The 14536-nt window shown below is 41.7% G+C and overlaps 1 protein-coding gene across 3 annotated transcripts in view; it reads right to left on the bottom strand.

Annotated features, from left to right (window-relative positions):
- ASPN (asporin) overlaps positions 1 to 14536 on the bottom strand; it is a 199372-nt gene that overhangs the window by 15163 nt on the left and 169673 nt on the right. For all 3 annotated transcript variants that reach the window (XM_078661389.1, XM_078661390.1, XM_078661391.1), the window contains exon 7: positions 8674 to 8812. In XM_078661389.1, the coding sequence (XP_078517515.1) occupies positions 8674 to 8812 (139 nt within the window). The remainder of the gene's footprint in view (positions 1 to 8673; positions 8813 to 14536) is intronic.

Here is a 14536-nt window from a genome sequence, read left to right as displayed (position 1 = left end):
GCTATTATGTAACATCTAATCTAACAATGAGGCAAGGAATTAAGATATTTTCATAACTTGAGACTGCTTATTAATTGTTGTGCATTTGGTAATACTACCATAGTACTTCTAAAGTACTTCAAAATGCTATTCACACCCCAATGAATGTAAATCTCCACCTCTCCTATCTTTTCTATGAGTAGATATTCACACATGTAAATTTACCACTGCCAGGGGAGTGGCTGGAAAAAGTGGCTTGCTTACTACTAAATAGGAGGGGTTGGGAAGGAGTACAGAGGGGTTTAGAGGGGTTAGGGATTGGTTTATGGAGAGAAATGCAGCCACCATGTTGAATTTGTGCTTCTCTGAAGGGTCACCTCTAAATGTGTTGCCGTCACCTCTCCTATTTTTGCTGAATTTGTTTTTATTGGCTTTAGGACTCTGTGCACTATACCGCTGCTAACCAGTCTTAAAGTGCTTGTGCTCCCTCCCTAAAACATGGTACAATTTACTTACACCTGATTGGCATATTGAATTTACTCATAAGCACCCTAAGCCCCTAGTTAAGTGGTGCAACCTATACCCAGGGCCTGTGAATTAAATCTACTAGTGGGTCTGCAGCACATATTGTGCCACCCACCTAAAAACATGTCACAGGCCTGTCCTTGCAGCCTGAATGCAGTTTAAACTGCTAATTCGACTTGGTATTACCACCCCCTTGCCAAGCCTTAAACTCCCCTCTTACTGCAAATGAGCCACCCCTAGGGTAGGGCTTAGGTAGCCCAAAGGACAGGGCGCATTGTAATTAAAAGGCTGAGCATGTATATTTATGTTTTACATGTTTTGGTAGTGAAAAACCACTAAATTCGTTTTCTACTACTGTGAGGCCTACATCTCCCATAGGATAACATTGAGTTGCTTTCTTACATTTAATAAGTGCTAACCTTGGATTAGGAACAGGTGAACCTGTTTAGTGTCTGAGAAATTGTAATTATAAATCCTCTTTAATGGTTAACTTGGATTTGGAAAAAGCCACTTTTAGAAAGTGGGTATTTTCCTTCATTATTTGTTCCTGGGTCACATGACTGAGTGTAGATGGCAGTTGGACGTTGTTTACTCTTGCTAGACAGCCACACAATGGACAGATTAGGTGTGCCTGGGAGGGCCATCACTGGCAGGGTGGTGGCGGAGCTGGGCCCAGCCACAGTTGTACCTGAACAGACTGTGCCCTGCCTTCACACAAAAGACTTGCCAGCCCTGTATTTCTAATGCAGCCAGCTTGGAACCAGGGCAGGGGAGCGAAGAAACTTCAAGCACTTGAACATTACTCTAAACACTTCTCCTATTTCAAAGAAGGCACCAGGTATAACAGTAGGACCCTCAGACCCTCTCTTCAATTCACGTTCTGGACACTTAGAGGACTGCCTTCTAGAGTGGCCAGCTGTGTACTTTGCTGCACCTGGAAGGACTTCTCTGATGCCAGAAGCCTGCTTTGAACCCTCAGAGACCTGGCCTGCTGCTTGAGCCCTGTTTCACTATTTGAACCCCGGACTACCAGAGTGAATCAAAGGGTTAGTTGAGTTGCCTCCTGTTCAGAGCCTTAGGGACAGAAAATGGTCTAACCATCTTGAACCCGCACCTGGACACAGCTTGAGTGAGTCCTAATCCCAAATTGGACCCCTTAATTTAACTTTTAGAAAAACAAATTTTGTTGAATTTAATATATTTACATTAATTAAAGATCTAAGGAAAAATTAATTTAATAGCACTGCAGGATTTTTTATATTGTTCTAATATTAAAATAAATGTACATTAATATTTAACATAAAAAGATTTTTCCTAATATTTTTGGAGTTACTTAAACTTTTATAAATTTCACTACACCCTACCATAGGGAGACTCCACAGTTGTGGTGGCGATCTCCCTGTGGTAAAGTATGGAGAAAATTTAAAAAAAGTTTATTACACTTTACAATAAATAGTAAAAAAAGTATGTTAAATATTAATGTCAAATGATTGTATATATTTATTTTACTTGTAAAACAAAATACAAATTAAAAATGTTACATCTTAAATTAATTTGAATATACTAAATTAAATATTGTTTTGAATTTTAAATAAAAAAATTATTTCTAGCATATAAAAAGCTTTTTAATCATGCATTAATAATTACTAAAAGCGATGCATAGAATTAATTACAATTAATTTAGTTACATTTTAAAAAACAACTCGTTATGATGATTTTTAAATCCAAAGAAGATTATTTAAATATTTTAAATTTAAATTATAAATAAGAACTATTGTAAAATATTGGTTCCCATTGAATATTATAATTATTTTACTATTAACTATTTTAATTAATGTAATTTAATTTAACATTATTTCCTATGGGTTTTATTTTAAGTCCCTACCTTTCTTTTGGATGGGCCTGCAGTATCAGGGGTTGGCCATGTGTGGTGCTGGATTTACTACTGTTTCTTTTTTGGCAGTAGTAACTTATTCTCATACATGTTGCTTCACTCCGTTTTTAGGGGGTAGAGAAATGTAAGTCTACACTTTTGACTAACTTTAGCCTCAGATTTTTTTGTTAGTGAATTCTCAAAAGTAGTAGAGTTACTCTAAAATGTAAAAGTAGATAACACATGTAATTTAATCACACGTGTAAGTCACCTTTGTGAATAGCCTCGAAGACAAGAGAGTTGGAGATGGAGATTTATACTTGCAGGTTTGTGAATAACTTTTTATAGTACTTTTAGTAGTACTATTGTGGTACTACTTAATGCACTACTGAATACAGTTTGTGAAGAGGCCCATAAAATGTAAATAGCCAAAAGTAGTAGTTACACAAAAATGCAAGAGTAAACATATATGTGAAGATGTACGCAGGTGTATATTCTCATTTGTGAATAGGTCCTACATTTGTTGAAATTAAATTGCTAGTTTTTGTTTGCCGTTTTAGACCCTCCACCTTTAAAACATAGAATTAAATGCTTTATTGTTAGAATTGTAATTTAGAAATCTGCAATTTCTGTTAAACAAGTTTGATATGAAGAAGGAAGGACGCAGTAGTAAATTTCAGAAGTAGTACTTATTGAAGGGGTACAGAGAGCCGTCCCAGCTGGCACAGCCAAGTCACAAGCAGTAACTGCCACTGAGAGAACACGCAGGGCAGGATGCCTGCAAACACTCCAGATGACATCACAAGATTCTCGCAGATCTCTGCCAGCATCATATCACCCCCCCCCCCTTTTGACAAAATGACACTGAAACAACAAAAAGGGGAAAAGAATACAGAAAGGAAGAGAGGTGTGAAAACAAAGATTCAATGAAAGTGTACACATAATCTCGTAATTTGCTTGGTCTAGCATGGACCCTGGTGCTCTTCCTGACACCATCCCCCCCGAAACATTTTTATAATTCTTCACAGTTTTAGAGAAAAGGTTTGGTGTTGCTCGTGTGAGTGCGCGAGCTGTTGGAGCGTGAGGAGAGACAAAGGCTCTTGCTCTTGCACAAAGGCAGCTCATGGGGTTGCGCGCGAGCAAGGCTTACAGACCGCGGGTTTGAGTGAGAGTTTTTTTGAAAAATACAACGAAGGTCTCGGTGATCCCAAAATATTTATGTTGGGCAATACACAAATAGGAAGTTCAAGCAGCGTAGACACAGCATGGCAGCATAGTAGCAAGAAACCTTGGAAGGTTAGAAGGTGGCAGCAAATTGAAACAGAGCGCAGCGGAGGCGCTTAGGGAGTAAATAAAAAGGGCAGAGCTCTCTGTACCAGGTCACGCAGGTGTGCCTTGAGTGGGGAAGTCATAAGAAAAAATTATTACTCACAGCTGAACTCCCAGATTACAGGCAAGGAATACATGTGAGACAGAGCACATAGATCAGGAAACGAAGGTGGCTGTAGGTATGCAGAGTGGCATCCCGTCTTTTGTCATCACTGGTATGACGTCACTGGTATGAAGTAGGAAGGACACAGTAGTGAATTTCAGAAGTAGTATTTATTGAAGGGGTACAGAGAGCCGTCCCAGCTGGCACAGCCAAGGCACAAGCAGTAACTGTCACTAAGAGAACCCTCAGGGCAGGATGCCTGCCAACACTCCAGATGACGTCACTAGATTCTCGCTGATCTCTGCCAGCTTCATATCACCACAAAGTTGAAAACCACTTTCCACTTATTATTTGTCAAATTTGAGACTTGCCAGATGACTCTTTTTTTATCACGCATGCCTAGGCATTGTAGAGACAGTCATTCTCATAGGAGATAACCTGCATCACTGAAGGCCTTCAGCTGATTCAGTCCAGTCAACCTGGCCAGGACGGCCTAAATTGAAGAGGAAAGATTTGGGGGTAGATGTATCAACATACCCCTTTGCGATTTTTAAGGAATCGCTATTTAGAAATCGCAAAATGGGATGTATGTAAGAAATCGCTATTTTTTAGCGATTTCTTAATATTCCTTATTTGCGAATTTGCAATTTGGGAATTCGCAATTAAGGAATAATTTCCCATTCAGGAGGCCCATAGGAATGATTGTGAAATTAATCTCAATTTGCGATTTGCAATTTGCTAATCGCAAATTGAGAATAATTTCAAGGGTGCAGTGGTGTCTCAGGGACACCCTGCTGCACCCCTGAAATGTACATGTGTGTCCATATGGCGCACATACATGCCCTACTATGGAGAAGTGTGGCTCAATGGTTAGAGCGGCAGACCCTGATGCTGAGGTCTAGCCCGGGACCAGGGTTCAATTCCCCGCCTCGGCAGGTCTTGGGCTCAAAATTCCACGGACCTGATAATTCTCGCCTCGGTGCCTATTCCAATCATGGAGTCCCACTCTGCAACTCTGGGCAATAGCTTGCTTAATCTCCACAACGGCCCCCACAACGCTAAGGATGCCTGGCCTCCACCTTGGGGGTGCCCAGGAGTGGACACCTCACAGGGAAAGCCAGGATGGGTTCCACAGCGGTATTTGTACAAGCGCCTTGAGACCCTTGCGGGTGAGTAGTGCGCTATACAAGTATCAATTTACATTTACATGCCACCTTCAAAAATGCCAAATTGTGCATTTTTTAAAGAATTCGCAAAATACCATCAACTACAAGTTGGTGGTAATTTGTGATTTCTTAACCAAAATTCGCAATTCAAAAATGCTACATACATAGCATTTAAGGAATCAAAAATCGCGATTCCTTAAATGCTATGGCAAAATAAGGAATCGCAATTTTTTGAGAATACTTAATTTGCGAATTTTTGATGCATGCAAAAACATGCAAATAGACCGTTTGCGATTCGCAAAGGCCGAAATTCTGCAAATTTCGGCCTTTGCGAATCGCAAAAGGCTTGATACATCTAGGCCTTGGTTTCAAGACAGTGTTCCCTTAGGTGGCCTGTAAGAATGGGGCTGAGTCAATCACCCATGAGGCAAGGCTAGGCTACTCCTATCTCACAGGCAAACCTAGGGAGGGTACTCTCTGACAGTGGAGCAAATCCACCCAATCGGTCTGTCCTGCGCGGATTCCTAGAAGGGTGAGAAGAGAGCAGCTGAGCATCAAGTCGGTCGACTGCATGACACGAGAACAATTCCAACTATGACAGCATCACAATTCACAACATGCAGCCAGAAACTTTGTGGAAACTAAGAAATCCTAACAGACGCACTTTGCCTAAATAATCTGATCTCCCTCTGAGCAGGAACTCATTTTTCATACCTCTTATTTCGACTCTGAGTGCTTCTTTCTGGACCTCAGGGCCAGCTATCCATCTACTGCAGGACTGTGTCCGCATGTGCTTGCAGGAGCAAGTCAACTCTTTTTTCACTTCCTCATGCACAATCCTGTTACTGGCACTAGGCATGAAGAGATAAAAAAGCAAGGGCAACACAGTGGGTAATCACAGTATGGTGTCATCATAACGCCATGGCCCATCATCAGATGAGCAGGAGCAACCCCCGTGGTGGTGTGGGGCATTTGACGGTAACTTCTAAGAAATGTAAAGATAGCCAACACTATGGACTGTCTCTTATCATGAGCAATTCTGATTACTTTGTTTAGAGTCCTCATGAATCTCTCCGCTTCACCATTGGCCTGTGGCCATCGGGGAGTGATTCTGCGGTGCCGAATGCCGAGATTGTTGAGGTAGGTAGCCAGTTCTTGCCCTTGGAAGGAAGGCCCATTGTCTGTGCGCAGCTCTTGTATTAGGCCATGTGCAGCCATGATCTTTTCGATCTTGGGTATCACTTCCGCAGCATTGGGAGATGTCACAATTTCAACCTCAAGATACTTTGAATGTTCATCAATAGCTACTAAGGTATGGCGGCCGTCAGGAAGACTACCGAAATCCATGCTGAAGCAGGACCATGGAGACCTCAGCCGAGGTTCCGCAATGACTGGAGCAGGACGGGGCATCTCCCCCGTGGCTTGACATGACGAGCAGGAGCGGACTGTGGCCTCTACCAATTTGTCCATTAGGGGGAACCACACCTTGGTTCGGAGCTGGAACTTTGTTTTCACCATGCCTTGATGCCCGACATGGGCAAATTGGACGCATCTATCCATCAGAGACGTTGAAATTACCAGCCGGTGTCCCCTCAGCAAGCACCCCATAGGGTCTTTGGTGAGCTCATCTCTAACATGGTATAGGCTCTCCATGATCCGCTGAGCAGGGATTGTCAGGATCTTCCATTCCTCTTTAGCCTTGTGCCAGTTACCACTTTGTAGAGCCACTTTGGCTCTTTGCAAACACTCATCTCTGGACGTCGCTTCTGTGAGATCCCTCATGGACAGGGGAAGAGGAAACGAACGAGCTGTTATGCACTTAACATACTCTTCAGTGTCAGCTGCGTCTTCCATTTCCTTGATTGTGGCCACTCAGGGATGCCGAGACAGATAATCCGCGGGAGTGCGGGACCCTGGTTGGTATTCTACCTTACAATTGTAGTCTTGAAGCTGCAACATCCACTTCTCAATCCGTGGAGGAGGTTTCGTGGATGTCCCTGAGAACAGAGCCACAAGGGGTTTGTGGTCCGTCACCACCACGAATGGCTTGCCGTAGACAACTAGATGAAAGTGCCGACAAACCCAATGAATGGCAATGGCCTCCTTCTCTATTTGAGAATACCTGTGTTCTGTTTCGGTGAGTGACCAGCTTGCGAAGGCCACGGGGGCCCAGTCATCCTCCTGACATTGTCTTTGCAAGAGTCCAGCCCCACGGCCCATGGGACCCGCATCCACCGCTATCTGAGTCATCTTTCCACGGGTCAAAGAAAGCAGGAAGAAACTTTGTGGAAACTAAGAAATCCTAACAGACGCACTTTGCCTAAATAATCTGATCTCCCTCTGAGCAGGAACTCATTTTTCATACCTCTTATTTCGACTCTGAGTGCTTCTTTCTGGACCTCAGGGCCAGCTATCCATCTACTGCAGGACTGTGTCCGCATGTGCTTGCAGGAGCAAGTCAACTCTTTTTTCACTTCCTCATGCACAATCCTGTTACTGGCACTAGGCATGAAGAGATATAAAAGCAAGGGCAACACAGTGGGTAATCACAGTATGGTGTCATCATAACGCCATGCAGTGACTGGCCATATTCTGAACATGAGTGGCTCTCAATCCCGTGCTGCCTCATGGAGGACTAGAGGGCTACTCGCATCTGCTGATCAAATGCAGACAGGGCTCTTTTGCTGTGTATGTTAGCAAACAGCATGAAAGCAGTGTCAGGATTGGCTGAGGCAGGTGAGAACTGCACTCCTTAGGAGACTGGGAGCTGCAGTTGTAATCCCTGGCTCCCTAATGCTATGCAGGTAGGGAGAGGCCTGAAGTGTGCATGTAAGACTCGACACAGGAAGGTACCTGTCCAACCGGACATGCGCACTTAAGAGACAGTGACACAGAGCATGAGCCATGATAAATCCTACGAGCTGTCAATTATTTAAGCCCCACTCACCACCACATGCCTCACTGTCACTCACAGAAGAAGCGGAACCAAAGCCAGGCCCGTGATTGAAAAAAGCACCACTTCAGAAACAAAACTAATTTACATGTTTTTGCACATTTATTATGGGGGTTGGGGAGCAACAGAAATGACAGCCTAACAACCCCAATAGAGGGACTGGCCCAGTTTGAATGTTATGTGAGGTGTGTGACTGATGCCAGCCTGATGAGTGATAACCAGAATTAGAGGCAGTCACCTTCGATGAATTGATAATGCCATGGCTATGATAGTTGTGGTTGGTCAGTTTTGACAACATGTAGGCTACGTATTTTGTTTGTTCACATGGAAAGGTTTTGTGAGTATTGCAAGTTGGGCTGAATTTATGAGAAGGAGGCAGTTGCGCTGGCATGATGTGAATGTGTATTTTAGGTTTGGTAGGATTCTTTTGGGTAGCACTTTAAAATAGACTGAATTAAACACACATTAACTCAGTATTTACATTCTCGACTACAAATGCTATACTTCTACAATTATTTAGTGGTTTAGACTCACTATTATAAATGTTTACCACAAAATACATGTGTGACAAAAAAGTTATTTAACTCTTTGAAAGGTTCTTAACTTCCCCACAGAAAAAATAAAAAACAAAAAACATTACAGGACATCTAGTGTAAAACATATGTCCTAAAGGAGGCCTGAAATGAAATGAGAAAATGTTTTAGTAGATAGAATGCAGATATTTCACATTTGTAAGCCACCTTACCTGTAGGTACTTCAAATCAGCTAAACCAGGTGGAACTGTTTTCAGCTTATTGCTTTCCAAATGTATTTCTCTAAGATTTGGTGTGTTAGCAAAGCTTCCATTTTCAACTTCTTTAATTTTGTTGTATCCGAGGCCAAGCCTACAAATTAAAAAAGAGAAAAACAGAACGACTCAGTGTTGGCTGAATGTTTCCAAATATCCTTCTAGAGATAACTTATCAACTATTTAGATTTTTTTTTTAAACTTTGAACACTGGACCTTGAGATCAAATATAAATCCCACAGTTGCAGGTGGCTCTAAAAGCAAAACTAATCAGAGTAGAAGTAATTTATTTATGGGGTTGATGGGTTCTAGGCAAAACCTTATCTACTTGAAGCTCAACAGGGTCAATATTCCCTTCTCCTACCCGATAGGGTTGCTGGCTTGCCCCCCTTGCACCCGAGGCATTGGGAGAGCTGTGTATTTGGAGTGTTTAATTCGCTTTTGTATGGGCTCGGGGGCATTTGAGCATTTTCCAGTACTTGGATAACACAATTCAGGTATCTAAAATAAAGAACAAAAGAGCTAATGCTGATGGGAGCATCCCACATTGTTGGGGAATGGGTAAATACAGGGACAGAGTGATGTGGGACCAGAGGGTGTAAGGGTCCCACTGGAATCAGTGAGTGATTTAAAGACATATTCAAAGGGTGGTTGTCCAAACAATGGGCCATATGTATCAACATCCTCATTTGCGATTCCCAAATAGCGATTTTTAGAAATCACTATTTGAGAATTGCAAAACGGGATGTATTAAAGAAATCGCAATTTTTGTGTGAATTCTTTGTATTCCTTAATTGCGATTAGCAAATTGCGAAATCGCAATTAAGGAATACTTTCCCAATCATTTCTATGGGCCAGGAGGCCCATAGGAATGAATGTGAAGTCATTCTCAATTTGCGGTTCGCAATTTGCGAATCGCAAATTGAGAATAATTTCAAGGGGGCAAGGGTGTCATAAGGACACCCTGATGCACCCCTGAAATTAACATATGTGCGCATACATGCCACCTTTACAAATGCCAAAAAGTGCATTTGTGAAAGAAATCGCAAATTACCACCAACTTCAAGTCGGTGGTAATTTGCGATTTCTTAAAGTGAAATCGCACAACTTGGGTGCTTCATACATAGCGTTTAAGGAATCGCAATTTGCGATTCCTTAAATGCTGACGCAAAATTAAGGAATCGCAAATTTTGCGATTCCTTAATTTTGCGATGTGATTTTAATCATACATCGCATTTTCTGATTTTTTAGTCGCAAACACTGCTTTTTTGCGAATCGCAGCGTTTGCGACTAAAAAAACAGATGATACATATGCCCCACAAGACTCATTTGTAATGATAAATAAAATGTCAGTTACCTTAGTGTGTAACTGCAAATGCTGTTTATAATGGAAAAGAGTGACACGAATATGTGTCTTTGATTGACATAAACGTGACATGAACAGGTTAGGGGAAGCTCTGACGTTTCACTCTAATTTATCATTATTTCAATGCACTTTTTTTTCCTGATCTTCTGTGTGTTCTTGCTCTCCATCGTACCATCCGCTTCAATTAATAGTGTAAAATTTTCTGTCACCGACATATAGTTCAAAGCTGGTAAGTGATGGTCTCTTCTTACTTGTCTCTTTCCCTGGAATTTAGTCAACAGCGGTTCCCATCTCAAACATTTCGGCCTTTACGTATAATTGGGAAGGCAAAATTACAAGTAAAGTGTACAGGGGAGATGTTGGTTAGATAGGTAGGACTGGCTGAATGTTTCAGACACAATGTGTTGAAGGAAATTTAGCAGCACAGCAGTCCAGCAGTCTTCCACAGTTACTGGAAACATTCATATTGGTACACTCAGATCACAATGCAAAATATTTGATTTCGCCCACAAGACATGAGTAATTTCTTTAAAAAAAAGTCCTAATTACATATTTACACACTCGATGACAACCTGCACCTGAACTTAAGAGTTAAGTTGCAAACTACTGTGCAAATAGTGCCAGGGAAGAAAGGTGCATGTCTGACTCTCTATGGTGTCCAGCTTTACCTTGGCTAACTCAGTACTAATGTCTTCCTCAGTAAGTCACTGGCTTCTTCTACTCCACTGGTTCCCAAACTTTTGACTCCTGACGATCCTCATTGAGTCACTACTGGAAGGCCGGTACCCCTAAGCAATTTGTACTATTTAAATTTTAAACATTAAAGCTGTAATCCGCAAAAAGTACACAAACAAGTACACACCAAATAAATACTCGAATTACTAAAGATTTTATTTTTTTATATTGAAAAAGTAGCAAAAATCAAAAAAAATTTTGGGGAAGGTTAGTGGTGCATCTCCGCGACTACCTTTTCAATATTTGTTTTTAATTTGTGGTTTGAGGCTCCTGCTCTTGCTATGGCTGTTCTGGAAAACCCAAGCAGCCCTGGCATATGTTGTCAGACCAGTCCCAGTTTGGTGCACACCAAGTGCAGCAAGTGAGCCTGACCACTACAAAGGGGGTTTCGGGGGGCTCTCTCCCCAAGAAAATAAAGTAAAAGTGGTGCATTCTACAACACATTTGCTATTATATAGTGAATTATATCAGCTTTTAAAGCATAGTAAATGATGACCTTACTGCACTAGGACACAACAATCTTTGTTGGGGCTCTTCTACGATTCTCTCACTATCACCCTCCAACAATGCCTCTCGTCTTTCCATAGCTCCTCTCTAACATGTATTTGATTTGTTTTATAGCACCTCTCATACCTGTGCAGGGTGTCCGAGCACTTTACATCACATATAAACAGAGACAATGAATCATACGTGTGTTAATTAGTGTATATAAAATGTTACGTAAGGTAAAGAGGACTACAAGGTGTAGGATTCACGTCATCCTTACTGGAAGGCATTTTTTAAGAGTGCTTGGTCTGAAGAAGCACAGACTCAGGATTCAGAACATATCACAGTGGTTAGTGTTGACTTTAATAATAAGAATGTATTTCTACCCAAATAAACTTTTTTTAGCAACATCAAGATAATGAAAGACTGGGAAAAAAACTTGTACCATGCAATTTGCATACTGATCTATGATGGCAGTGCATTGCTAACTGTGCTAGATTCCGATTGCAACTTAAGAACTTCACAGTAGCAACAGAATTTCCATGATAAAAGCAGTATCCACTGAGCTATGCATATGAAATACTGTTTGAAATGCATGGTACACATTCTTTTCAGCAGGCATATTAACCCTCTGCACTACCTTAGATGAGTCAAAGCTGCTTCTCGACAAAACTCCCATCTCTCTCCAGCATGTACATTTATCACAGGAGTTATCCTGACACTTTTATTATTGCCTGAAAACTGCTGATTATACAAGGAACTTTACAGTACTTTTAAAACTTCTGCCTGTGGACCCCTGGGAATGTGTCATGGACCAGTGCGAGTCGGCGGACCACACTTTGGGAACCACAGTTCTAGTCAATTGACTGTGGTTGTTTTCTCTCAAGTTCCCCCTTCTGGGACGTTCTTTGCTTTATGCTTTGAGCAACAGTTTATGAACCATAGTTTCTAAAGATGCTACTGAACTTCCCTCCCCAGCGTCATTTTCAATGTCGCTATATCTAGTCATAGCTGCTACATGAAGTCATGTATGTTTTATATTGTCAACTAAACGTGGTATGGCTTTTAAGCTGGCATGATTTTACATGCTAGAATTTTAGAGCCAATTCATACAAGTGGCGTGAGAAATCTGCCTAATTTGTTTTCAAGTAATTATGAGAAATTTGGATAAATTACGCAAAATTACATGTAATTATACAAAATGTAAACCCGCCCGTTTTAAAACAAAATCCGTCATCTTGCCTGCTTAAAAAGCATGAAAAGCACAAATGCTGTGACCACAGCTGCCTGCATTCTGATTCTTCACATTGTTCCTGTGCTCCCACGATATAATTTTGCTATAAATGAGGGTGTAATTACCCAACATGGCATAATGGCATAATTGTAAGAATGCCCATAAAAGGCAGGATGATAAATTCTCAAAATGACATAGGAGTAATTTAAGTGCAAACCCCCCTCCAGCCACCCTCCCCGCCCCAGTCTAATCCTCATCCATTTTGAAGTGAAACTACAAGTCACAAATTGCAACATGCTATTGGCTGATTCAGGAAAGGCAACTTTGCACCAGGCTAAGACACAAGCCAAAATACAAGCCACCAACTATGCACTGTGCAAGCTACAAGGTAAATTACACAGCCCTACCACAAAACCTATAATGAGAGTAATAAAATCTAAACTGCTCAATGTCACTGGGTGCGCAGCACACGCATTCCCAGGTAAGTGGAAAAGATGATGGAAAAAGCCCAGTGCCAGTGTTATAAAAGTCTTTTTGGGCTCCCAAAATACACACAAAACGCCTTTACCCGGCTTGAGTTTGTCCTGGTACAACAAAAATACAAATGCGGGAGCACATTGGTAAAATTCTGGTTTAAAACAGTAAAAGCCCAGAAAGGATCCCTTAATGAGGGATTGAGAACCATATGTGAAGGGACACCGAACCCATGGCAGAAGTACTGTCTGAAGACAGCGGCTGAGTTGGGCTTAATCATAGCGTCTTGGTCCCAAGAGCAACTAAATTATTCAGCAATAAAGATGGTGCTAAATAACCAAATCACCCAGATATCAAGGAATGAAGACATAGCCAGACTCAAGGGCATCAGAGGGTTGGTCAGGCTAACTAAAGCACATGAGTTGCACAAAATTCAGCAATACATGAAAAAACCCCTAGGAAGGAAGTGCTTGAAAGAAATTCAATGGGCGTGCCTAGTGCTTCTGCCAACAATGGGACTGAACCCGGGCTGGAAATCGTTGAGCAATATAATCAGACGCAGACTGGGCAACTACAGTGCAGAATTGTTGATACACCTAATACGTTGCTGCCCTGCTCTACTGCAACACCAACGCAAATGGTTAAAACCAATGTTTTTAAGGCATGGGCTCAGAAAATGCTTTGACACAGTAGCCCTGCTCCAGTCCTGCACAGAGCCCTAGGATCTGACCAAATTTGGCAAATTCATGAGCAAGACACAAGAGTCCTAAGTGAAAACAGCACAGATGAAAATTGTGCAGTCGCAATTGTGAATACTCCTGTTTTTACAGAAGGGGACGAACGGTGAGGTACCCCCTCCAGAAAAAGGTCCACTTGGTCCCCACAAGACCTGCAATGCACTAAGTGACTTTCTTTTGCGATGCAAAGCGCACTACCAAATTTGTTTTATTAATTAAATTGTTTACTTACCTGCAATTATCCATATGCCGGTTTTTAGCACCCTCCACTCCGCCCCTCCCGCTCCCTGCCCCACCGTAACTCCCTCCACGGGCCGTGGCTGCTCCCCCCCACAGGAGTCCAAAACCGACCCCCACTGTGGCGGCCCATTGGGGAAACATCCAGTGCCCGCTACGGCCAGTCCAGCTCTGCATATGTTACAGTTACTTCTGAATATGGACACATTCATTCATATAAGACACATACCTTAAAGAATAAATATTTTCAGAATCGTAAACAGACATAGAATGTGGTGTGCGTAAAAACGCCTGTTATAATCCTGTGCAGTTTACGACAATACAATTCTAAGGATAGTAAGCGTAGGAAAAGTTGCAGCGAGGGAACTTTACAAGATATGAACCGAAATCATAGTAATTAAAAATATTTAAATCAAGAGTCCCTAAAATCGCAATAGCCTAACATGTATACAAAAATTACTAATCCAGCAATACTCAAATAAAAGTGTTCAAAAAGTGAAGATCGAGTATTTCTTAAAAATAGATTATACATTATTCATTTTAAATCTATTC

This window comes from Lissotriton helveticus, chromosome 9 (assembly GCF_964261635.1).
Source record: "Lissotriton helveticus chromosome 9, aLisHel1.1, whole genome shotgun sequence".
NCBI lineage: Eukaryota > Metazoa > Chordata > Amphibia > Caudata > Salamandridae > Lissotriton > Lissotriton helveticus.
This window is presented reverse-complemented; position numbering and strand designations above follow the sequence as displayed.